Source organism: Alligator sinensis, unplaced genomic scaffold (genome assembly GCF_000455745.1).
Source record: "Alligator sinensis unplaced genomic scaffold, ASM45574v1 scaffold878_1, whole genome shotgun sequence".
Taxonomy (NCBI): domain Eukaryota; kingdom Metazoa; phylum Chordata; order Crocodylia; family Alligatoridae; genus Alligator; species Alligator sinensis.
In genome coordinates this window covers 77,791-104,337 of record NW_005843526.1, presented here as the reverse complement: position 1 = coordinate 104,337, position 26,547 = coordinate 77,791, and the positions used below count along the sequence as shown (strand labels likewise).

Genomic DNA, 26,547 nt, shown 5'->3' with positions numbered 1-26,547 from the left:
GCTGCATCACACTGCAGACTCATATTGAGTTCACGATCTGCCAAGACACCCAGATTCTTTTCCGTAGTGCTGCCCTCCAGCCCGGTGTCACCCATTTTGTGCTTGAGTTTCTGATTGTTCCATCTGAGATGAAGCACCTTGTGTTCACCAGGAAGGAGCTGCCCCTAATTCAGCCTGAGCTGCAGTTGAAGAGGCGCTTGCCTCCCTCTGCAGCATGGGGCATGGGTCCTTGCTCCTTTCTTAGCTCCCAGGCCCTGCCCAGCACCCCACAGGGCTTCTGCCCATCCTCTTCTCCCTTCAGTCTGAGCCTAGGGTGGGGACCAGGGGACACAGCACCTACCTGGGCACTCCAGCTTTCACTCCATCGTAATGGCAGGGAAAGATCTTAGGCCTGTTGGCATCACTGCTTAGACCCACACAACCAATCACATCAGGAGAAAAGAGAATACTCCAGGAATACTCCAGCTCCCAGCATGCCCTGCAGATGACATGACTGATGAGGGAGGGGAGGAGGGGAAGGGAGATGCTGCTGGTACCCCCACTGGGATGCAGCACTCAAGGCTGGTGCTTCCTCACCCCAACCAAAGGCAGCTGGTATGGTCCCAGTACAGGGGAATGGGGCGTAAATACAGATGTCGGGCAGGTAAAGTGCGTGACTGGTAACATACAGAGTTCAACATCCCTGCTGTCACTGAGCAGCATTAAAACAATGATTTTCAATCAGGCCTTGAGATTCTCTCAGGGGTGTTTGGGGATGCCATACAATGTCAGCACCGTTAAGGGGTGCATGATTCACAAGATCACAGTTAAAACATTCTCAAGACACATCCAGAGATTTCAAATAGGAATCCACAAGGTTAAAATATCCTGACCTGGTATGGTGTTTCTGAGGTGGTCACAGCCAAAAAACAGCTTTATTATTTTTCTGCCATTAGAAAATGTGGTATAGTCTTGAGAAGTGGGGCTAGAAGGCACCACCCCAGGACAGGTTACATCTAGTCCAACCCCTGCCTGAGGCAGGACCCAAGGCATCCCCGCCACTCTAGACAAATCCTTGTCCAATCTGTTATTAAAACTACACAGGCAACTCTGCCACACAGCCACAGAACACAGTGCTCTAACCTGCCATAAGTAAAGCAGGAGGACCCAGGTATCATCCTGAGTTCAATGTGGGGCAGAAAAGGCTGGTGTGCTGTTGCCTTGTGGACTTGGAAGGGGGCATTCAATGTGTGAGGCCCTATAGCTCAGGGCTGAGAGCACTGGCCTTATAAGCCAGGGGTTCACAGAATCATAACAAAGTAGGGCTGGAAGGGACCTCCAGAGGTCAATTAGTCCAACACCTTGCCTGAGATAGGATCAGCCCCATCCAAACCATCATATACAAATCTATTGTCCAACCTCTTAGCAAAACTACACAGTCAACCCTGATACAGTATCAGATATCACACCCAATCCTGTCACAGGTAAAGCAGGGAGATCATGGCAGCCAACATCCGGCTTCTGTACAAGGTTGTTATTATACACTCAAGAGATCCCAGGTTGAAGCCATGCCCCTGCTACAGAAGAAGGCAACCTCCACCCCCCCCCCAGTCTGGACCAATTTGGCCAGGGGGCAAAATTCCTTCCTGACCCCATGCAGTGTCAGTCTGACCCTGAGCGGAGGGGCAAGATCCTCTCGCTTTGGTCCCAGCAGAAGCATTGTCACAGCCCAACGTCCCCAGCTTGGGCTGCAGACAACTCTGAGGGATGCTTAAAAACCCCTTGACACATGTAGCAGAAACAGGTGGGCAGGGCAACCAGAAAAACCCAGAAGCCTGGGAAATTCCCACAGTAGAACATAGGCATCACTACGCCTCAGTCATCCCTGACCAGTACCTGTCCAACCTCTTCAACACGTCCTTAAAACACTGACTTATTGTGGTGTGGCTGACTTGTTTGCAGCTGAAAATAACTGCTTTGCTATTTTTGTTGTTAGAAAAATGAAAGGAAACTAAGAACTGGCTTTCTCTGAGGGTTGCCTCTAGTCTAAAAACATTGAGAACCACTGGGTTAACATCCCCTAAAGTGAAAGGACAAAGACTTAAAAAAACCCAAGCACCCAGAAACTTTACGAGTTGCCAGTACTTCAAATTCCACCTCCATAGAAGTTGAACTGGGCAGGGCATGATGTAGAGCAGGCATCCCTGAGCAGCCATGTGAGAGGCAGGGATTTCATAAGGTGAGCTCTTGTACTGGACTATCTATGTAGCTGGGCTAGCTAGACAATCTATCGTCTATACTGTGTCCTGTAGCCCTTCTTGGAACCTGCATGCTACGCGCCTAAGTCCACATGGAGACGGGACATGGTGGCATGGGCCAGAGGCAGTTGCATAAACTTGCAGCACCTGAAACCAATTATACGTATGACACTGATACTGGGAACATCTGCAGCCTCTAGTGTTTACAGTATTGTGTATCTATACGTATATATGTGTATATATGTGCATGTATGCATGTGTATGTGCATATATGGGTGTATGCATGCATATATAGGTTCATGTATGTTTGCATGCATGTATATATGCATCTGTATATGTATGTATGCATGTATGTGTATATTTATGTGCATGTATGTATATGTATGTATGTACATATGCATATGCGTATTATATACATGTACAGACAAGGTTATGTATGCACGCTTGTACGTGCATGCGTGTATTTATATACACGTAGCTGCATGTGTGCCACAAGCTTTCCAGTGCACGCCGTTCCTCTTCCCACCCCGACCCAGGCGGCCTGGCACTGCTGCCGCAGGAACGAAAGGGGGCGAAGCCATCATAGAGTCTTCCGGGGACAACCAGAGCGGAGGCGGGAGCCTATCCCGCGTGCGGAAGTGACGCCTGCGGTGGGCGGAGCGCGGGGCGGCCCGGGGAGCAACCCCGGAGGGTCGTCCCGAGAGCGCCGCTCGGCGCGCCAGCCCAGGTGGGCCCTAGCCGGGGCGGGCGCTGCGCCGGGGGCTCTGCAGGGCAGTGCGGGTGGCGCCCCCATGCAGCTGGTGCCGGGAGAGCCGCCATCCTCCCCAGGTGCCCCGCCGCGGGCTGCCCGCCCTCCTCCCCTCCTTCCCTCCCTCCCGCCCCAGCACGGCGACGTCTGCGAACTTCGCTGTTTCTCCTCGTTCCAGGTTCATCTTTTCCGCTGAGTCCAGCCTGCATCCGCCCAGCCTGGCCACGGGCGTTCTGCACTTCTCCTTGCCGCTCTACTCCTTCCCCTGCCCTTCACTTCCCCTCCTCTGCCCCAGGTCGCAGATATGGCCGCAGCAGCCATGACTCAGGTAGGACCTCTATGGGAAGACCTGGTAGCTCATGTGAGGGCAGAAATACACTGGGGCCTTCAAAGCTGCAGGCCCCAGACCCAGAGGGGGAGCAAAGGGAGAGTCCTGACTCTTCTCTGCCAGGCCCTGGCATTCCCTATGGAGGTGTCTGGCGGAGAAGTATCAGTTCCCAGGGTCCCAGGCTGGGGATTTTCCCTGAGAGTCTCTGCCAGGAAAACAGCTTCCCCTGGGGAGACTCGGGCACTTGTACTACAGGATCTCTGCTGGTGCAGTGAGGAAGGCAGCACCTAGAGGTGCACCGATACATCGGTCTAATGTTGGATCGGCACTGATATAAAGAAAATTGACTATATCGGAAATCGACTTTACGTGGCCGATTAATTTGGCTGATAAATGCCTGTTTGCACGCAGCTGCAGTGCAGCACACAGGCAGGGAGAAGCAGAGCCCGGCAGTGTAGAGAGCTGCCTCCAGCTGGTAAGTCCGTTGTGGTGGCCATGGAGCGGGGAGCAAAGGGGTTGGGGGCAGACCAATGCTCCCCGCAGTGAGGGAGGACTGGGGCTGAGGTGGGCGCTGGCCAGGCAGGGTGGGTGCAGGATGGAGCTATGGGGAGGGGGCAGCAGCTCCCACTGCTGTGTGCTGTTGGTCCAGAAGTGCCACCAGTGCCCACTTTGAGCGCAGTGGGGCTTCCAGCCCACAGCTGTAGCCCACTTGCCCCGTGTAGATCTGGGGGCCCCTGCCCTTCCAGATGAGTGGTGGGAGCAGCAGTAGGAGCCGCCAGACAAGCAGACGAACCGCTTCTGGACCAGTGGCGAGAGCCACTACTCCCCTTCCCATGGCTCCATCCTGCACCTATCCCACCCCACCCCACCCCAGCTGAGCAACTCCTACTCCACCCCAGTCCTCCCTCACCGCAGGGAGTGTTGATTTTCCCCCCCACCCGCTACACCCCTTCACTCCCCTTTCTGGTCCACCACAAGAGACGCAGCTGTATCAGAAATTGGATCGGTATTGGCCGATATGCCTCCTTAAAAATTGGCTATCAGCCCCCAAAATCTCTATTCGTGCACCCCTAGCAATACCCCCTAACCTAGACACAGCCTATGCCAACAGAAGGAGTAGCTGTATTAGCTCCTGGGTGACATGGGCTGAAATAGACAAAACGCACCTCTGTCAGCACAGCTGTCTACACCTAGTGCTTTGTTGGAGCATCTGGGTCAACTCAAGGGTCAGAAGTTCCACATCTCTGCCTGGGAAAGCCAAACTAGCAAATGCTTGCAGTGCAGCTCAGAGGTGTAGGTGTCCTGGGGAGGTCACTGTTGGTGAATCATTACTGTTGGTTTAGTTACGGTCGCACTGTCCCCTAGTATAGTCATACCCTGTGCTGTGTTCTCACCAGAGATTTTGCTGGAGAATGTGTCATCCACAGGGTGGGACATTTCACATCCACGCCTAGTGTAGTTAGGTTGGCACAGCTTTATAGTGCAATGTAAGGCTCAGGGCTGAATGAGGCTGGAGCAGAAGGGACTGTGTGTTTGCTGCTTGTGCCTGCAGCTCCGGGAGGCATTTGAAGATGTGGCGCTGTACTTCACCCGCAAGGAGTGGGAGCTGTTGGGAGATGGAGACAAGGCACTTTACCGGGACCAGATGCTGAGGAATTACCAAGCCCTTGTTTCCCTGGGTAAAATTCAGTTTCTTTCTTCTTGCTGGGTGAGCTCAGAAATGTGCCCTTCCTTTCCTGGTTCTTCTATAGTCCTCATGAGGGTTTGGCTTATGATTTAAATCTGCTATCTCCCCACTGCTGTCACTGATCAGGCCTGTGTTTCATTTTGTATTTTCATATCCTCCTTTATTTGATCCACGCTCCTTCTTTTAGGTTTTCCTCTTGGTATAACCTCCTGGTGCTTCCATGTTCAGCTGTTATTTTGCAGGCTGATCTCCCTCTACCTTCCCAGTCTGTCCATGATATCTCTAACCACTTTTCACAGATATTCACCAAGTGCTCTTACTAGGGGAACTGGTCTTACACCTTTATTCTCTTTCTGGCAGTATCTTGCCCAAACATTTAGCTATCTTAGCCTGCTTGTTTCAGTGGTGTCTAACCCACTTTTTTCTTTTTGGTTACCTAACTGACATAAATCTATGGGGATCTCTATCGGCATCTGATGCTTCAATACATGGCTTTTCTATTTCCTTAACTTATCCTCTAGGGACATTTCTGTTATCAGTAAAACCCAAGTACTTCTAAAAATGTCATAAGTTTCTGCCTGTGTGCCTTTCCAACATCTCCGTCTCCACCCACCACAGCTTATGCCTTTGTTGTATTTAATTTAAAACTCATAATCTCAAACTCTCTTTGCCACTTCAAAAAGTTTCCTTGCCTTTCTATTATCTCTCCATATTTTGAGACATTGCCTGCAAACATATGATTCACCATGCAGGGAATCTTAAGTGCTTGTGCAATGACTGCAGACACTGATAAAATACTGAGAAATTACCATACCCTTTTTTCCCTGGGTAAAGTTCTGTTTCTTGCACACTGCTATGTGAGCTAAGAAATGTCAGCTTCCTCTCCTTCCTTTTCCATCTTCCCCTTATGAAGATTGGTTTCTCCCTCTGTCACTGATCAGGCCTGTGTTCTGTTTCATATTTTTATATCCTCCTTTATTTGGTCCACTCCCCTTCTCTTGGGTCTTACTCTTGACCCAGCTCCTGCTGCTTCCATATTCAGCAATTATTTTGCATGCTGATCTCTTTCTGCCCTCCCAGCCTGTCCATGACATCTCCAACCCATTATTCATAGATTTGCACCAAGGGCCCTAACTTAGGGAAGTGGTTTTCCACCCTCTCTTATTGTCTCTTGTCCCAACATTTTAATTGCACTAGCTTTTACATTTCAGTGCTTTCTAATCCGTTTTATTTATTTATTTTTGGTTACTACCCAGCATAAGTCCATGGAGGTCTTATTGACATCTGCATTAACACACGGCTTTTCCATTTCCTCAACTTATCCTCCAGGAATGTTTGGATGCACAATAGAACCCAATTACTTTTAACAAGGAATTGCTCTAAGTTTCTTCCCATCGCTTTCTAACATCTTCATTTCCATAAAAAAATCATTTTCAGGCTAGCTATCAGGAGACACTACTTCACAGTCAGGGCAGCTAGGATCTGGAACCAACTTCCAAGGGAAGTACCCTAGGGGTCTTCAGAAGGAGGCCGGATAGACACCTAGCCGGGGTTGTTTGACCCTAGCTTTCTTTCCTGCCTGTGGCAGGGGTTTGGACTTGATGATCTGCTCAGGTCCCTTCTGACCCTACCTACTATGAAACTATAAATCATGTGTTTTATCTTAGCTACAGTTATTTTATGTCCTGTGCTTTCAAGATCACTCTCATTCTGTAAAGTTTTCTTGTCCTCCTAAAATCCCTCTGTGTTTTGGGAGGTTGCTTGCAAACATATTATGCTCTGCAAAGACATAAGAATTGTCATTGGCTGGGTCAGACTATAAGTCCAGTTTACCCAGTCTTCTGTATCTCATGGCGGCAGAGAGCAGATGCTGAAAGGAAGAGTGAACTGAGTCTGACCTGGGTTTTTTCACCACTTGCTGCCTCCAGCATTTAAGGTCAAGGACGTTTTGATTCAGAGTCTGTGCCCCTCACTCCTGTGCTCAATAGCTACTGATGCTCTTTTCCTCCAGGAATTTGTCCAATCCCTTTGCAAATCTGGCCAAACTCTCAGCTTCCACCACATCTGGTGGCAACAAGTTCCACACATCAGTTACACACTGCGTGAAAAAGAACTTCTTAATAATCTCTAATACTTTTCTTGCCTTTTTGACAGCTGCTGAGCTCTGAGCTGATGGTTTTAACAAACTGTCCATAATGAGTCTCAGATCTTTTCTACAACTCATGTAGAGCCCACCATAGTGTAGATCTAGGGTGGATATTTCTTCATCACTTTACACTTATTTGCATTGAATTTCATCTGCTGTTTAGTTGTCCATTTGCTCAATTGTGCCATATTCTTCTCTTCCTCATAGTCCACCTTGTGCGTTACCACTTTGAATAGGTCTCTGGGATCCTTCTCCCTTCTCTGCTTCCCAATGTCTGCCCCCACCTCTGGGGTGTGGTGGAGCAGTCTGTGGGTCCTAGGGATATCTAGGGGACCCGGGGAGCCTGTCCATCGTGGATGGAGCCTTCAGCATAGAACACTGAGGTGCAGTGTGGTAGGTGAGGGGGCACATGCCGTGGGAGGGAGGGAGTGCCCTTCCCATGTCCTTTTATCATACCTGGGAGTCAAAACATTTGCATCTTCAGTTAATATATAGTTATGTTCTGTGTCTTGTTTTGTTGTTGTTGTTTTCATCTGTATTGAGTTCAATTGTCAGCCACCAGTTGTTGATTCTTGTCACTTCCAAGAGGTGCCACTGTTTATTCTCATCATTGAGAATAAACGTATTTCCAGTTCTCTGCCTAGAACTTCCCTAAGTTGTCTCCATCTGCAGGGGGTCTATGCTCCATCTTTTCAATCTGGCATCTTCTTTGTACATCACAGATCGCTGCACCTCCTCTCACCTTCCACATTACTAATGGGAGTTTTATATCTTTCCGAGCAGTTGATGCTTTGTATTTCATGTGACTGTCCTTCCGCTGACCTAGGTAACAAGGGTCAGTCATAGAGTCATAAGGAAGTTGAGCTGGAATGGACCTTCAAAGGTCACCTAGTCCAGCCCCCTGCCTGAGGCAGGATCAGCCCTATCCAAACCATCCCATGCAAACTACAATCTAAACTCTACATAAGGCTACCATTATGACCTGCTGAAGGTTTCTCATTCCAGTGCTTCTCATTGATACTAAACTTTTACCTTGCCTTTTCCATGAGGCCCCATTAAAATGTTGGAATGCATTAGATCCATTCTCAGAATCCAAATGGGGATTACATGGAATATAACCAGACATAACCATCCTTTATGTATTTCCCCACACAGGGTGTCGAGGTCCTGCACCAGACTTGATTGGCCGCATCCAGCGGGGGGAGGTGGAGCTCTGGGTCTGTGTTGATGAGCACCCTAGGAGACACGCATGGTCTGAGGGCCTGTCCCCAGGTGAGTTGTGGCAGTTGCCCCTGCTCCTCTTTTCTGCACCTTTTGAGTCCTGGCAATTCCACTGCTGTGTGCCAGAGGGACAGGGGGAGCTGGAACCTTGCAATCCTGCTCTGAGCCCCACCCCCACAAGGTAATGACCTGAAACAACTTTATTCTGATCTGTGTTGTCCAGCCAGGTGTTTACCACTCCCTACAATTCAGTGATGTGGGAACAACTATTCTCTTCTTCTATCAGGATTCTTGGGGCATTAATCCTACATTGACCCCTTCAGTGATCTCTTATTCCTTGTTTTCCCCCAACACGCCCCTCTCTGGAGAGTGAGCCCAAGTCACGTTGGCAGGAGTCACTGTCATAGAGATGACCTGCCCACAGGCTAAATCAGGGCTGGACAAAATGTGACCCACGGGCTGGATGCAACCTGCCAGGCCATTCTATCTGGCCCATAGGGCCCCTAAAAAATTTAGAAAGTTAATAGTTACCCGCCCCTGGCTGGCTGTCATACGGCCCTCGATACCTTGCCAAAACTCAGTAAGCAGCCCTCCGCCTGAAATAATTGGCTCTTGCGTGCGGGTGGGGTTCTCAGACTCTCATGCTGTTAGGGATGCAAACTCATGGTTGGCACCAGAATCTCCCTCCTGCTGCTCCTCTGGGGCCCTGAGTGTCAAAAGGCCGGGGCCCTGAGATCTAGATTCCACATTCAGGTTATCCCCAGGGCCTTTTCTCGATGCAGATTGTTCTGATGTGGGGGACACCAGGGACTCAGTGGCAGAGGAAAGCTGTGTGGAATCATTCCCTGGACCAGGCCTTTGCCTGCAAGCAGGTAGGAAGCAGAGCTCAGCTCTCTTATGACAGGAGAGCCTGGGTGCACAGTCCCACCAGGGGAAATGCCTTGCTGGACTTGGTTCTGGCCGCAGGCGCCAACCTGGTAAGGGGACCGTGGGTTCTCGACTACCTGGGTGATAGCGATCATCGCCTACTGGAATTCACTATCCAGCACAGGGTGTCAGAGGCCTGCAGCAAGGCAGCAGCCCTTGACTTCAGGAGGGCCAATTTCAATGAGTTGAGATTAGTCAGGAAGGCACTGATATCCTGGAGGGTAGGAGGGTTGGGAGTCCAAGACGAGTGGTCGTTCTGTAAGGAGACGATCCTCCAAGCCCAAAGGGTGACAGTCCCAATGCGAATCAAAGGGGGCAAGAGTGTTCAAAAGCCCCCATAGCTCACCAAAGGCATTCAGGAACATCTGAAAGCTAAAAAGGAGGTGTACATCTGGTGGAAGGGCGGGGCTATCACCAAGGAGGATTACACCTCTGTTGCTCGAGACTGTAGGGGGGCTGTTAGGAAGGCTAAGGAAGAGATGGAGCTAGGACTAGCGACCAGGATCAAAGATAACAAGAAGTCCTTTTTTAAATACATAGGGGGTAAAAAGAAGGCACCGGATAACGTGGGGCCCCAGCAGGACATGCTTGGCAATCTGGTGGTTGCACCAGATGATACAGCTGACCTCTTTAACAAATTCTTTGCCTCCATTTTTCTGAGCAAAGACCGGGACATCCCCCCCACTGGGATTCCGGATGGACTCAGGGGAGGCACCGCCAGGCCTACGGTCAGGGGGGACCTAGTTAGGGAATTTCTGGTGGGGCTGGACATGTTTAAATCATCAGGTCCAGATGATCTCCAACCCAGGGTGCTAAGGGAATTGGCAGAAGTCATTGCAGGACCCCTGGCACGGCTTTCTGAGCACTCATGGTGCGCTGGCCAGGTGCCAGAGGACTGGAAAAGCGCAATTTTGTGGTCCCCATTTTCAAAAAAGGGAGGAAGGAGGACCCAGGAAACGATAGGCCTGTTAGTCTTACCTCGGTCCTAGGGAAGCTCTTTGAGAAACTTATCCAGGAGCACATCTGCGAGGGACCAGCAGAGGAGATTATGCTTAGGGGCAACCAACATGGGTTCATTATGGGCAGGTCCTGTCAGACCAACCTGGTTTTCTTTTACAACCAGGTCACAAAATCTTTGACCGCAGGTATCATGGTGGACATAATCTTTCTGGACTTTAGGAAGGCTTTCGACACTGTCTCTCACCCCATTCTCATTAAAAAAATTTGGCGACTGTGGTGTCGATGCCTACACAGTCAGATGGGTCACAAATTGGCTAGAAGGCCGCACCCAGAGAGAGGCGGTGGATGAGGCATTTTCGACCTGGAGGGATGTGGGCAATGGGGTCCCTCAGGGCTCGGTCCTCGGACCCTCACTGTTCAATATCTTCATCAGCGACTTGGACGAGGGGGTGAAAAGCACCTTGTTCAAATTCACGGATGACACTAAGATGTGGGCATGAAAGAAGGGAGGGACAGCTTACAACTAGATCTGGACAGACTACAGGGGTGGGCAGTGGGAATTGGATGGGATTCAACACTGACAAGTGCAAGGTACTGCACCTAAGGAGAGAGAACCAGCAGCATACCTACAGGCTGGGGAACTCCCTTCTCATCAGCACAGAGGCAGAAAGGGATCTTGGAGTCATTGATTCCAAGATGAACATGGGCTGCCAATGTGGGAATGCAGCCAGGAAGGCTAACCGTGCCTTGTCATGCATCCACAGATGCATCACGAGCAGGTCCAGGGAGGTGATCCTCCCCCTCTATGCGACACCGGTCAGGCCACAATTGGAGTACTGTGTCCAGTTCTGGGTGCCACACTTCAGGAGGGATGTGGACAACATGGAGAGGGTCCAGAGGAGGGCCACTTGCATGGTCAGGGACCAGCAGGGAAGGCTCTATGAAGAGAGGCTATGGGACCTGAATCTGTTCAGCCTCCACAAGAGAAGGCTGAGAGGGGACCTGGTGGCTGTCTATAAACTTACCAGGGAGGACCAGCGGGGAATGGGAGAGAACTAGGAATAATGGCCACAAGTTGATCGAGAGTAGGTTCAGTCTAGACATCAGGAGGCACTACTGCACAGTCAGGGTGTCTAGGATCTGGAACCAACTTCCAAGGGAAGTGGTGCTTGCTCCAACACTGGGGGTCTTCAAAAGGAGGCTAGATAATCACCTTGCCGGTGTCATTTGACCCCAGTACTCTTTCCTGCCATGGAAAGTCATCATGACTTGATGATCTGCTCAGGTCCCTTCCGATCCTACCTACTGTGAGCCAGAGATTTGATTACCAGCTTGGCTCCTCAGTTACAAATCCTCCCCTCCCAGAAAGTTTCCTTGAGGGATGGGGGTGGACATAACTTGATTTTTTTTTTTTTCTAAGCTCCGCAGCCCTCCACAGCAATGGTCTGTCCCAGAGAGCACTCTTTTCTGTGTGCTCCACCCCCACATCTGCTGACACATTGCTAGAGCAGTCTCATGCTTTAGATGTCTTTGAATAGCATCTGAGGATAAGTCTGGACTGCTGGAGACTGAGTGCTTGAGAATGAGAACTGTGGCCAAGCGCCAAGCAGTCTCATGGGTGAAGTTCTTGGTCTTGAATGCAATAGTGAACTTGGGTGGGTGGGGAAGTACCCGCTACTGTTGTGTTATAGACAGGCCCTCAGTCTCATTCTTCTTTTAAGCAGATGCCTCTGGTCTTACACTCTGTCTTGGAGCATAGACCCATTGAAGTTCTTGCCAGCACATGCATGCTTATATAAGTTTCCCCTGATGAGAGGTCTGAGGTGATGTAGTTTTCCCACTCAGGGCCTGGATTTGGGGAAGAATCACTGAGAAAATTAATCCAAAATTCACTAGAGAACTTAAGCATGGTGCCTTAGCCTGTTCCTCCATCTCCAGCATTAGGAGCACTTGGGATTAGACGTCTTGCTCTCAAAAGAGGGTACCCAGGTGCCAAGGCATGAACCACACTACAGAGGCCTTGGGACTTTTTAAAGCTCCTAAAGCAGGTGAAAATACTCCTACCATCCCCCTTTTTGCTCAGAGGTGGCACCCTCTCCATCTCCTTCCCTCATAAAGACTTTAAAAACTCCCCAGAGTCTCTCGCAGCCTGGTCTACCCTCACTGGTGGGGCAGAGTAGACTGGAAACAAGGAGCGCAGCCACCCTTGCAATGGGGGTTACTGCTTCTGCACCCCACTTTGGGAAATCCTGGATCTGGCCCTAATGGCAGCCAACATCCTGCTTCTGTAAAAGGTTGTCAGTATACAGTCCAGAGATTCCAGGTAAAGGCCATGCCCCCCACTACAGGGGAAGGCAGTCCCCCCTAGTATACATCAGTCTGTGGGTAGGAGGGAATAAGGAAGCTCCTGCCTGCTCCAGCTGGGCTGCAGGGAGGCTGCGTCAACCTGGTCTTGTGACCCCTTCAGTTTATAAAAGAGATGCTTGAAGGGGCACAAGGACAGTTTCAAAAATACTAAATGGTGAAGAGAAAGTCACAAGGGATTTATTATTGACTGTCTCTCACCAGACCAGAACAAGGACTCGCCACATGAAACTAGCAGGCAGTCATTTAAAATTAACACCAGAAAGTTCTTTTTTCCCCAGCGTGTCATTAAAGTGGGGGGAGCTTGTTGCCACCAGATGTGGTGGAAACTGAGAGTTTAGTTAGATTCACCAAGGGATTGGACGCATGCTTGTAGGAAAGGGACATCAGCAGCTATGGAGCATGGGGGTGAGGGACACAACCTCTGAATCAGAACTTTCTAGACCTTAAATGCTGGAGGCTGCAAGTGATAGAGGAGCAGGGGAAAAACCCTGGTGAGACCCAGTTCACTGTCCCTTTCAGCTCTGCTCTCTGCTCTGGAAGCAGGGCAAGATGGATGTACGGTCTGACCCAGTCAGTGGCAGTTTTTATGTTCTTATGACAATGGTGGCAGCAGGCAGGCGCATTCCCCCTCTGCCTGCTCCCCCTAGGTGTTCCCTGTCAGCCCAGGAAAGAGGGGGGATTTGTCCCCTGGCCTCTACTACTGCGGCCACAGTCTTCAGTGAGTGCAGCCCAGCTGGAGCTCATCTCACGCTCAGGACAACACCTGGCAACAGCAGGCAGGAGTGGGAGAGGAGCAGTGCTTACCTTTCTGGGCACTTAGACAGGGCTGCAGGAGCAACAGCCAAGAACAGGCCTGTCCTTGTGGAGGGAGCCAGAGGCAGGAGTCTGGGAGTGGGGAATGCAGCTACCCCTGAAACTGCAACCCTCCTTGCCAAATCCTGGATCCACCCTTGAGTACAGGGACTAATTTTGGGGTTCTCTTCTCCACCCAGCAGGTTCCATGAAGCTGAGCAGAGCTGAGTTGCAGCCTCGTGGGGAAGAACTTGCAAACCTGGGGCTGATTCCAGCCAGAAACCAGCTCCTTAGGCAATGGGGACAGAGAGCAGCTGAGCCACAGAAGAGCCCTGTGTGCCAGGAAGGATTTAAGGAGCAGAGAGACCTGAAGAGCCATGAGGGCAGCACTGTCCAGGCAGAGGCCTTGTATATCTGTGGAGAGTGTGGCAAGAGCTTTTGGGGCCAACAAGAGCTCCAGGCGCACGATGCCACCCATGTGCGGGAGCTAGCCTACCCCTGCCTTGAGTGTGGAAAGAGCTTCCGCTACAAATACTGTCTCATAGACCACCGGAGAACACACTCAGGGGAGCACCCCCACATCTGCCAGGACTGTGGGAAGAGCTTTCCCCGCCCATCCCATCTCCAAGTTCACCGGCGCATCCACACTGGGGAAAAGCCGTATGGCTGCAAAGAGTGTGGGAAGAACTTTGCACAGAGGTCTTCTCTCACTAAGCATTGGCGTGTGCACAGCACAGAGAAACCCTATCATTGCAGTGACTGTGGGAAGAGCTTCAACGACCCATCTTACCTCCATGTCCACCAACGTCTGCACACAGGGGAGAAGCCCTACATCTGTGGGCAGTGTGGGAAGAACTTCTACCACACATCCCACCTCAGAAGCCACCAGCGCCTGCACACGGGGGAGAAGCCCTATGGCTGTGGGCAGTGCGGTCACCATTTCAGGCACAGAACATCCCTCATTGAACACCAGCGCTTGCACACGGGGGAGAAGCCATACCTCTGTGTCCAGTGCGGGGTGAGCTTCCGGCATAGCTCATCTCTCACCAAGCACCAGGGGACCCATAGGCCAGACCCTCACCTTTGACAGGGATCCTTTACCACTTCTTGTCTTACCCTCCCCCTTGCCCCCGTGGGGGGGGGGGGGGGGGGGGGGCAGGGAATTGGCCTGGCCTGAAATGCCCCCAAAGCTCCATTCCCCAGGTGCTGGGTTTGCACTGTCCTCGAAGAAGGGAGCGGTCTCCTAAATGAGCTTTAGTTGGGGTTATAGCCTGCAGCTGAGACAGATGAAACAAGTGAGCTCAGAGCTGTTCTTCAGGGGGCTCAAGTTTTTCTTAAGTAGGTTGCCCTTGTTGCTTTTAAGGGCCCCTTTCAGTGTTGCATCTTAGCACTGACTGAGGTGGGGGCAGAGTCTTTCTTTTACTACCGCATATACTTAATTCAAAGATGAGGTTTCTTCCCCCCATTTGACATGATAGAGTGGGGCCGGGGAATCCCTCATCTCTTAGAATTACTTACAGCAGTGGGGGTGGCTGCTGTGGCTCAGGCTCCTGCTGCAGCTGCTACTTGTGTCTTCTACCATCTCCGCACCCTGCAGCAGTGTGAAGGATGGATTCAAGATGACCCTCCAAGAATTAGAATGTGTACATGGAAAATAGTAACAAATTTATACATTTTCCATGTATAGAATCAAATTATGGGGGGGAGGGTCGTCTTGGATTCAAGTAAATACGATATTTGCTGGGGCTCTTTGGAATATAGTGTGTGTATTTTGTGGGGGGAGTTAAGTGTGCTTTTTGCAGAGTCGGGTGACCACTGCCCCTCATTTTCAGGAGAAAAGGTACAGGCTTGAATGAAGAGGTGGTGAGAAGATGGGAATTATCCATTAGGGTTGAGGTGGGTGGTGGCGGGGGGGTATTGGGGAGATTTCTTGTCTTTGGATGCCAGTGGTGGCTCCACTGTGTGGTTGAAATTAGGAGGGGCTTGCTTATTGGGGGGGAGGGGGAAAATTGGGATTTCTCATGTTGTAGATTACTGTCTGGGGAATCTCGTCTCTTGGTTGTTTATTGTAAGCTACTCTGAGTCTTTTGGCCAGGGCAGTGTGTAAAACTAAGAAATAAACAGATTCATTGCTGTGGTCCCTTCTCCTAAGTGGGGATATTTTCCCATGAGTCACTGCCAGGAAAATAGCTTCCCCAGCAGAGACTCAGGCCACTTGCATTATACTTTCTCTTAGTGTAGTGATGATGGCAGCTGCTGCTGCGCACCCCCCCCCCCTTGCCCCCGTAGGTACAGCCTGTGCCAATAGAAGCAGTAGCTATGTCTACACCAGGCACTTTGCTGAAGCACCTGGGGCACGGGAAGTTTCATATCCCTTCCTGGTCTAGTCACACTGGTAAAACCCTATGTCTTTAGCACCTGTTGCACACTACTTTGCCTTCACAATCCCCTCACAATGTCCCTGAACTTAAGCTTCTGCCCCAGCACCCCTGACCCACACTATCCAAACCTTCACAGTATCTTTCCCTCTGTCAGAGGATCCCCGGTTCCCTTCACAGTCCCTGTTCCCCATCAAAGTCCATCTCCGCTTCCTCCAGCATCCCCTGTCCACCCCTTCATCTGAAGGAGGAGACAGCATAAGGCCAGGATTGGATAAATCATATAAATCCTAGAGAAGTGGGGCTGGAAGACACCTCTAGAGGTCACATCTAGTCCAACCCCTGGCCTGACACAGGATCAGCCCTGACCAACCATCCCAAACAAATCTGTGTCCAACCTGTTACACAGGCGACCCTGCCACACAGCCACAGAGCACAGTGCCCTAACCTGCCACAGGTAAAGCAGGGGGACCCAGGTACCATTCTGGGCTCAATGTAGGGCAGAAAAAGGTGCTGTTCTCTTACCTTGTGGACTTGGAGGTGGCATTCAATGTGCGATGCCTTATAGCTCAGGGTTGAGAAAACTGGCCTTGTAAGCCAGGGGTTCATAATATCATAAATGGGGCTGGAAGGCACCCCCAGAGGTCACATCTAGTCCAGCCCCCTACCTGAGGCAGGATCAGCCCTGTCCAAACCATTCCAGACAAATTTATGATCTAAGTCCAAATCTCTTAGTAAAACTACCATCAAAGCCTAGCACAACACAAAACATATAACACCTGCCACAGGTAAAGCAGGTGAACCACAGCAAATAAGAAGTAAAGATCCTCAGTATGTTGGAATCTCAGTTTAACATAATGAGGTATTTAAGCCTCATAGACACAAAAGAGAAGCTTTAATATGTGATGCAGGTGTACATGGGGTGGATGTCAACATCTTGAAATGATAGTCTTGGATGCGAACTGCAATCTCAATTTAGTAGGATGTTAAATCCCCAAAATCCTTTTTTCTCTGAGGACAAAATCACCAATGACCTCTCTAAGGGAGGGAAAAAATATCAGTCTAGTCTGTCTACCCAAGTAATTCACCAGAATCTAATGCAAGTCCTGCCTGACTCCACTTCCACATGCAGAAAGGGAAAGACTATGCAGTGCCCCCCAGCTCTGTGGAAGATGGAATCATAGAAAATGAGGGTTGGAAGGGACCCCAGGAGGTCATTATTCTAGTCCAACTCCCTGCTCCAAGCAGGACTATCCCCAATTAGACCATCCCTGCCAAGGTTTCATCTGCCTGGGTCTTAAAAGCTCTTAAGGATGGAGATTCCACAACCTTTCTGGGTAACTGGTTCCAGTGCTTTTCTACCCTCCTAGTGAGAGAGTTTTTCCTAATACCTAACCTCAACTTCCTTTGCTGCAACTTAAGATCATTGCTCCTTGTTATATGCCACCAGAACAGTCCAGCTCCATCCTCTTTGTAAACACCTTACAGCTAGTTGAAGGTTGTTATTCAGTCCCCCCTCAATCTTCTCTTCTCCAGACTAGATAAGCCCTCCAACAATATAAGGGGTTACTAGTCATCCCCACTTCAAGTCAGGAAACAGGGTGATGGGAATAAAGTAACAGGAAACCTCATGTGACAATGTACTTAAAGAATGTAGGTCTCTACAGAACAGGTTTGGTAGCAATACTCCTACCTAGATGTTTAAATCTTTAAAGAGCTGTCTGCATTTCTTAGCTTGTCTATAAGATGCTAGTATGAGAAACTGATATTGTTACATACATTACATATCAATTGTGTGTGATGTATTTAATTGTAAATGCTAGGGTGTTGTTATATGTTACCTTACATTGTGTTAAGGGTTCTTAAAACAGGAACATCTGCACATTCAGGTAGGAAAACAGGCTAGGGCAGGGGTGGGCAAAATACAGCCCACGGGTCAGATCTGACCCATCAAAGCATTTTGTCCAGCCCAAAGCAGGTCCCTGGCTCCAGCTGGCTCAGGCACAGGGGATAATCCAGGCCATGATGTGCAGCTGGTTCCATTGCTCCTGGGTGTGTAGTGGACTGGGGCAGCACAGAGGCTGTCCCCCTGGCCGCCACTGCCAGGCCTGGCCCTGTTGCTGGGGCACCCTGGCCCGTCTGCCCTGCGCATACCACCAGGGGTGGGACCCATGAGGGCAGGGCACAGCTGGGTGAATGGGATGGGGGCTCTGTCCTGGACCCCAGCCCCACACTGTCACTACCCTGCATTCCCAGCCCTGGCCTGCCCACCTGTCTGACTCCCAGATGCCACTCCCTGTCTGCCCACAGCCCTATCGAAGCTGCCCGGCCACGTGCGACTTAGGGCTACTCAGGGAGTTTTGGGTGCTGACCCACCCTATGACAGCTCACTAAAATTCCCTAATTGGCCCTGGTCAAAATAATTGCCTATCCCCAAGCTAAGGGCTCTCTGAACAGCTTGGAGAGAATCCTCTTCCAGTGACACTTATCCCTCACTAGTTTTGGGCAGCTCGTGTTGCAATCCAATGTGACCATTTTTCAGGCTGGAGACCAGTTGGGAGTGGTTCTCCGGCATCTTAGGAGGCACTGCTCCCAGCCCTTCCCAAGTGGGTGCTCTGTCTTTCCCCAGAGTGACAGCAAGGATAACTGGGAGAGCTGCAAAGGTAAGAATCCTCATTTTCCCTTCCTGTCCCATCCCTGCGAACCCTCCCCTACCACCCCATGCCAGGGCTCTCCCTCTGTCTCTCCTGCCAACCCTTAATGGGCAGCTGCTCACAGCTCATGCTAACCTGAACCCCAACAATCATTCCTTAAAGTTGGCATGGGCTCATTGGAAGGTCTAACTGCCCCCTTACAGCTACTGATCTAATTCAGATCTCCTTCCAGCCTCTCTCTACAAATAGTCCTGTCAACATGTAGTCACTTAAAATGCTTAGTCTGGGTTGTTTTAATGCCATGGGATGGCATCATAGACTTTAAAAACCTATATCAGTAACCACAAACACCTGCTTTTATTTTCTGTTATTCAATAACAGAAAGTTTTATTGTACCAAATCCATTAGAATTGTTTGCATAACACCAAACCAGCCTTTGACCCTCCCAAGCTTGTTCATTATTGTTTTGAGCAGGCATAGTCTCAAACCACGAGAACACAGGAAGGTGATTCTTAGCTTGGGGTACTAAGAAGGAACTTAGGACCTCCTGCCATCATAAAATGCTGCCTGTCCTCACTATGTGCCTCCTGATGTCACAAAATGCTGTATTCTTGGGCAGGTAGGTCTTATTTTAAATAGCCATTAATAGATAACAAGGCTAGAAATATTCTTTATCGCAAAATTGCAGTTGTGTGAAAAAATCCAGAACAACCGCAGAATTGTTTAGCACACTTCTGCATGGAAATTGCTACCCAGTATGGTGTTCCTAATAAGTCTAAACAGATGAGACAAATCTTCATTACTGCATGGAGCCCATTACTGAGGAGAAGAGCACCAGGAAGCAACAGTCTGGCTCTAGGACTCTTGAGAATTTCTAGGAGTTAAGAGGCCCTTAGAAAATACAGCTGCTTGCTCCAGGTGTGGAAAGTTCAATTGAAACCTGAAAGGCAGAGGTTCAGGGATCCCAGGCTGTAATTGGCAGGTCTGATGGGGAAGTGATCCAATGGGGGAGCATAGCTACAGGCTTTATAAGGCCAGGACTCTTGTTGAGGCTTTAGTCAGGCTTTGACCTAGCACAGGGAAGGTGCTCTAGACCACAATGGCCAAAGGCAGCTCAGGAACGCCATGAAGTTAAGTCATTTATGTTCTACTAGTGAACTGCCTGTCATGAATGATGGATGAATTTCAAATAACAAAAACAAACAGATAGATTTTACTTTTTATATTTATTAAATAAATATGTGTAAAGCTTAAATAAAATAGGCTGAAACATTTGATGATATGAATCCCTTCCTCGTTCTGTGACCTAATATCCTAACAGGGTTGGTTACTCAGTCTTCCTTTGGGTTGCTCACAGTTTGGTTAACCACCCAGATGGTGTGGCAGGAATCAGATATCTCCTTAAAGACTATGTTTTTTGGTGAATATTTTCTCATCGCTATGTAAATTTCTTTGTTTATTTTCCACTGGTGAAATATATATGTTTAAGTTGTTTTTATTCCTGGTTCTTGTTAGGGCTACATACAACTGTCTATGGGAAAACACTGGTTCTGGTAAGCAGAGGCCAACGGAGTCAAACGTTTGTCCTTGTGATTTTATTAATTGTTATTGCAAAGGCTGTTATTATGGGGAAATTGTCTCCTTTTCAAAATGAAAGGTAGCTGTGTCTCTGGAGCCAAATCAGTCCTGGGAATGATGCTGTGTTCTCCTATATTAGTACCTGTAATTATTTCAGCATCTAGGAAATTTTGGTTTAATCCTCCTTATTACCAGTCAAGTTCCATTGCAGAGTCCCATTTTTGGATTCATATTTCTGAGTAACATAACAATAGTATCAATTTTCAATTGCAATTCATGCGGTGGCAGTCCTGATGGTGTTTGAGCATTTTCGGAATTGTCTATTATCACTGAATCTGTGCTGTAGTATTTTTTTTCACTTCACCAGGCAGCAAAGTTTATAATTTTAGTATTCAATTTCATGGCACATTTATTCTTAGGAGTTAGGATAATTTTCTTCACAAGGGAATCCAAGTTTTCTACTTCAATGTGCTTTCCCGTAAACTGCTTTGACAATGGGACTCCATTTCAATAAAGGCTTCTGGTATTTCAATTGTATCTGTGGCAACCTATAACCATTCAATATTCTTTCTTCACTAATTCTGAGAGTACATTCATTGAATCGATGTTGTCCTTCAGTTTGCTTATTTTGTGATAATTTGATTTTGGTGAAATGTGACCACAGATGATTATTACTTACGCATGCCTCAATTGTCTCCATTCTTGTACATCTTATTACCACTGGTAATGTTTGTCTGAAGTCTCTGCCTAATAAAATCAGTTTTTCCTCCAAAGGGTGTATCATTTTGCATAATGTCTTTCAACGATAAATCAGTGCATCTAAGTGCATGTGTGTGCATCATAGTGGCTTTGTCAATTATAATTGTGTGGGGCATTTTTCAGTGTGGCAGCTTCAGGTGACTGTAAGCCGGGGTGGGCAATTATTTTGGGCACAGGGCCACTTACCAAGTTTTGGCAAGCCATTGAGGGACTAGGGTGTATCATTTTGCATAATGTCTTTCAACGATAAATCAGTGCATCTAAGTGCATGTGTGTGCATCATAGTGGCTTTGTCAATTATAATTGTGTGGGGCATTTTTCAGTGTGGCAGCTTCAGGTGACTGTAAGCCGGGGTGGGCAATTATTTTGGGCACAGGGCCACTTACCAAGTTTTGGCAAGCCATTGAGGGACTCCTGGGTAGCCCCACCCCTTGACAGGTGCCCCACCCCCTGGTTGCCATCTTGTGACTGTCACAACCCAAAGGGTGTGATTTTTGTTTTTGTGTGCTTCGGCACTGCTAAATTGTTCCCGCTAAATTACAGCTTCCTTGCACGGTGGAGTTTTCTGCTGCAAAAGAGAGCCCCGGTGCAAGGGAGAATTTCCCGCCAATTTGAAGCTTTCTTTGCAGGGTGCATTTCTTTGTTGCAGCACAGAAATGCTCGTTGCAAAGAGTTCCCGCCATTTGTATGTTAATTCGAGCCCCATTATTGGCCAGTTCTAAATTATTCACACGTGGCGGCTAGCGATTGGCTTGCCAACCGTATAAAAGGCTTGAGTGGTTTCTGCCCAAGTTGGAGGACTCCACGAACAAGGGAGGAGGAGACTTCACGCTGTGTAAAGATCTCTAAGCACTGCGGATCCTTACGGACCCAGTGCATTTAAAGCAGGCAACGGAGGTTTGATCAACCTCTAGCCTCTCCCCGTCGCCGAGCACAGTCCAGACGTATCCCTTCCCGCGCGCAAGAGAACCAGACCCACGGAGCCTAGCAAACTTCGTGTGAATCCTTGACCGAACTACCTCAGAGCTCTTCTACCCGGGTTCGAGTCCTGCGGGTTTATTTTCCCGTCACCGGAAACCCATTGCGATGTACCCTCGTGCCCTGCAGGTTCGAGTTTTTGTTTTCTTTTCTGTCTGTAACTGCAACTCAAGCAAGTTTTCCAGCCTGCACCACTGCCATCTCGGTGTAAGTAAACAATCTTTTAAACTACCGATACGCGTTTGTGCCTAATTCCAGCTCGACAGCCTTCCCTCTCCAACCCAGAGTGCCCGGGCTGCTGGCCACAGCCCGCGTGCAGCGCGGAAAAGGGCTCGGGGCGCTCCCACCCAGCCCAGTGACCAGAAGTCCTGCCCCCTAACCCCTGACCTTTTGGCACCAGCAGTCCCTCCTCTTGCCCTCCAGAATTATTCCTTTCAGCAAGGGAGTTAGCCATTTCTGAACCAGAAATATACCAAATTATATTCTAAAAATGAAACATACTACAACATTCATTTAATTTCATTTCAAAAAATATTTTTGTCCTGATTTACATGTGTTTGTATAGGATACATAGAGGTGATTGTATAATAGCTTAAAATGAAGTCTTACTCTTGTATACTGTGGGTGGGAGGATGAGTATGGGTTTGTGGGGGAGTGTGTGTATGGGGGAGATTTGTGGGGAGGTGGATAGGTGTGGGGTGTGGGTTGGTATGGGTTTTGTGGGGGGCTGTGAATGTGTTGAGGATGGTGGCTGGTGAGGGTTGTGACTTGTGGAAGACAATCTGCCCACGCCCACAGCAGGCAGAGCCCTGCTAGTGCTCCTGCAAGCCCGGACTCTGCGCTCCTGTCACTCCTGGCCCTGGGGCACTGGTATGGGTCCTGCACACCTGCCAGGCAGTCGCTGTGCTCAACACATCTGCTTGCTGCCCCTTCCCGCAGTCTGCCACAGACACTTCTCCACTCCTTCCCTCCCCCTGCCCACTGTGCTTCAGCACCACGTGGTTTCCAACTGTCAGCACTGGGACTGCAGGAGCTGGCCCAGCCAGCCCTGAGAACTAGGGTGATTGCCTGCAGTCTTCCCCTGCCTCTGTCCCCCCCACTTATCTGTATTTCCCTCCATGTGGGAGCCTGGAACAGTCCCAGGCCAGAAGCCCCTGCTAGGCAGAGGCTTCCAGCTGGGGCTCAGGGTGGGAGACCTGGAGGGGGGGGCGGGGCCAGGCTGGACCTGTTTCTCCAGCTACTTGATCCTGCCAGAGGCTCCCCCTGGGTCCTACTGTCCCTGTCTCCTGTCATCTTTGACAGGCAGCCAGGGGCAGATAAATTTAGAAAATTTATATTTTTTTAGGGCCCCATGGGCTGGATAGAATGGCCTGGCGGGCCGTATACAGCCCACAGGCCATATTTTGCCTGCCCCTGCCATAAACTCATATTTGAAGTAGAGGTTTCAAGTTTTGGGATAGGTAATTTGAAGCTGCTGTGTATTGTTTTTCCTTCTTTTAAAAGAAGAGCAGCTATTCCCACTTTTTGCAAAAGGGAGAACAATTTGCCCAATTCCTCTAATGTAACACGTTAAGTAAGTTTTCTCAGATCCTCTAGGTCCATCCAAATAAAAGCAGTGATTTGCATTGTCTCCATTTATAGCAGTAACAATTTGATGGAAGACGTATTTCTGTAGTGTGTTGGGCTTTCTAATTCATTGTTCTGCTTCTTCGAATTCTTTGGCAATGTCGTAAAGGGTGTCACTATTTTGTTCAATCACACCTGGATCAGGGAGACCAAAAGAACTCAAATTCAGCCCATCAACAATTCTTGTATATCCAGCAATGCTTTTTGTACTAACATGTCATCATTGTGATGTCTCCTCCTATAGTCCTCTGTCATGTCATCCATAAATTGTTCCTATAGGTGCAATGCTTTAGATAGCTTACGAAATATGCAAATGAATGCAAACATGTGACTCAACTGCCTGGGCATTTGAATTCCAGCTGCTTCCTCCACACGGCAGTCACATTCTTCATCATTGGCCAGCAAATTTCATTGTCTTGCTGCTTCTTGAAATGTATTACAGAGGACATTGTTAATGGTACATAATTCTTCAAAAGTGGTTGCTCCACGGATGTGCAATAGTATCACTCTCTTAAACAAAACCTTCCAAGTCAATTGGACTCACTGAATACATCCTAGGGAGAATGCTGTCTCCACCTCTTTGTCTTCTCCAAACACCTTTTTGAAATACATATTGATATGGAATTTTGCTGTATAAATAGTGTTGCACTTAGGGGCAATTTTTGATTTGATGAAAAACAAGCATTTAAAGTCATTTTTTTTTTTAAATGTCTGCATGATCGATGGCCTCACGTTCATGTCCTGGTTGAAAATATACTGACTGTTGGAATGGCAAATGACCTGCTAATCTAATGATTGAATAAGATCTATCATGCATACAGTTTTCCTGCAATCTCCACATAGCCAATTACCTTGATGCAAGGTATGTGACACAACCAGAAGCTATCTCGTCATGTTGTAGTCATTGATTATTTACTATTTTAATAGTGGTGCAGTCATATCCTTTGTAAACGTATTTAAAGATAAAGTCCATCAAATATATCAATGTGCATACTTCAGCATTGATATGAATGTTGTATTTTAACAAAAGATATTTATTGTATAGAATGATGTAACGACTGTCTATTGTGTGCTTGCCTACTTGGATTGTATATGTTTGCCTTCTTTTACATAAAGGATATCTGTTGACATTTGGTTATTGTTTCTTGTTGAAATTGCTTGGGAAATTTTTTGGTACATTTTCCCTCAATCATACATGGTGAATTACTGTTAAAAGTACCACATGGTCCATGTATCATGTATTTTTCACTATGTCATATCAACTTGGGTCTGTATCTGCATCGGGAATTTCAGCACTAACTATACAATTGATGGCTGCTTGTGTGTCAAGGTGTTTTTTCCCCCAATAGCATGTGTGCATGTGGGAGTCCTCTGAAACTCAGTTGTGTACACATGGGTGATTTTACTGGACCAAAAATGTTATGGTTTTTATGACATCATCAAGTAAAGATGCCAACTTAATTTTCAATACTCTTGCCACTAAGTCTGGTCTGTCTGAGGGATTTTGTCCAGTAAATAAACTGTCTTGAATTGCGGTCCATTTTGGACTTGCAATGAATGTAATAAACAGATCTGGGTGTCCGTATTTGCTCACTATTGCTATGATGTTATGATATCATTCTCTCGTGTTTCTTTGTCCTCCTTGGAATGATGACAGTAAAATGACAGGTTTTCCTATTTGCATACCAGAGATTTTGGCAGTATCCATTAAGAAGTCCATCAGACTACTGTATTGTGTCACTTTTAAGTTTTCCTTGTTCTTGCCTAATGTAATTCAAAATGTTTGCTTCAACTTGTAAATGTGAATCTACAGTCCACCATTGAGTTAAATTTAATTCAATTTTACATGGAGGAAAATTATTTCGACAAACTGCTGTTTAAGTGATTTTAAACTGTAACATGATGGACATTTTTCCACGTTAAAGTCTCATATCTGGGAAGTTCCAAAGCTGAATGCCAACCTGGTTCACCATATGGATAAAACAGTACTGTACGTATGCCATAGGGCACGTCCACACATGCAAGCATGTGTGCTTGCAGTGGCTCAAATAGAAGCAGTGCAAATTTGAGCCGGGTCTTTTTGCTTCAGCGTATATGCTTGGACATGCACTTTGTGGAGCAAATTATGCCACTTGGGGCAAAATAACCCTGCCTGGCTCCTCCAGAATCTTCAGCCAGGGGGAGCTAGAGCCCGGGGCTAGCACCTGTGCTGGCCCCAGCAGTACAAAAAGCTGCCCTGTCAAGTAGCTCAGGGCTACTAGCTCTCAGGAGATTCTGGGGCGCAGCCAATTGGTACCTGGGGACACTGCCCCTTGTGCCAGCTGGACTGCTGAAGTAGTCCTGAGAGTTCCCTGCACCCTCTACCCACTGCAGCAATCTGGCAGTGGGGGCTGCTGCCTGGCTGTGACCTGCTGCACACCTGCCAGAGCGGGATGAGGACTGCAGAGTCAGTAGAGGCATAGAGGCATCTACCCCTCTGGGCCTGCTACAAGTGGACTGCAGTTGCAGGGTTGGCCTTTGTGCGGCACTACTGCCATTTGTGCTCCCTGCCCAGCCATCTGGGCAGCTATCACCCGGAAGATGTCCCGGGTGTAGGGGCCTGCTTTGAACTGTCAAAGCATGCCTTCCTGGCCCCACTTGGCCAGGAGGTCAGCCACAGCCAGCTGGGTCCACAGTGCCAGCTCTGAGCAAGCAGGGTCCTGCCACTGGCCTCCCTAGCAGGAATTCTAGTGTTTCCTATTGGAAAACTGAAAAATCCCTGATTTAAAAAATAAAATAAAATCCCAAAGTCACTCTGTAAAATACCCCCAAATCCATGTTCCTCCACAAGTAAAACAAAAGATCACTATAAAGACGGAGAGCAAGACAGAGATCAGTTGGACAATGTTTTATTGATATGTCTTAGTGTTTAAAGCAAGTCTCTTATCATAATAATAATGTGAACTCTAAATACATGTTTCATGAATACATGTTTTGCTGCACTCCCACAGGGCGATGGCCCCCCAACAGGGGGTACGGGGGCCAAATGGCCCCCACAGGGGCTACTACCCCCCCCTGCAAGGCCCACATGCCCCACCCCAGCCCCCCCGATTGCTACCCCACCTGGCCCCATTCCCCACATCTGCTGCAGTCTCCCCAATGGCTGCCCACCCAGCCCCACC

At 48.6% G+C, this 26,547-nt stretch overlaps 2 protein-coding genes and 1 long non-coding RNA gene across 9 annotated transcripts in view; all 3 read left to right on the top strand.

Moving 5' to 3' along the window:
- Positions 1-2,851: 2,851 nt before the first annotated feature.
- LOC102387240 (zinc finger protein 883-like) overlaps positions 2,852-26,547 on the top strand; it is a 64,409-nt gene continuing 40,713 nt past the window's right edge. For 4 of the 5 annotated variants that reach the window (XM_025195467.1, XM_014527445.2, XM_025195464.1 and 1 more), the window contains exons 1-3: positions 2,852-2,964; positions 3,164-3,313; positions 4,866-4,992. In XM_025195467.1, coding sequence (XP_025051252.1) covers positions 3,290-3,313; positions 4,866-4,992 — 151 coding nt within the window. In that variant the 5' untranslated portion in view covers positions 2,852-2,964; positions 3,164-3,289. The other variant, XM_014527444.2, reaches the window with a different exon arrangement.
- Positions 4,887-17,873, top strand: LOC112548789 (zinc finger protein 239-like). 3 transcript variants are annotated; one of them, XM_025195471.1, is made up of 4 exons: positions 4,887-5,021; positions 8,302-8,418; positions 9,150-9,239; positions 13,614-17,873. In XM_025195471.1, exon 4 carries the CDS (start codon positions 13,622-13,624, stop codon positions 14,498-14,500), a length of 879 nt encoding a protein of 292 aa, XP_025051256.1. In that variant the 5' UTR covers positions 4,887-5,021; positions 8,302-8,418; positions 9,150-9,239; positions 13,614-13,621; the 3' UTR covers positions 14,501-17,873. The 3 variants fall into 3 exon arrangements, with proteins under 3 accessions (XP_025051256.1, XP_025051255.1, XP_025051254.1); XM_025195470.1 differs by lacking the exon at positions 9,150-9,239 and having other exon boundaries at positions 13,617-17,873; XM_025195469.1 differs by lacking the exon at positions 9,150-9,239.
- LOC112548790 lies at positions 17,886-20,792 on the top strand. Its single transcript, XR_003092363.1, has 2 exons — positions 17,886-19,064; positions 19,961-20,792. It is a non-coding gene; the product is annotated as an uncharacterized LOC112548790 (long non-coding RNA).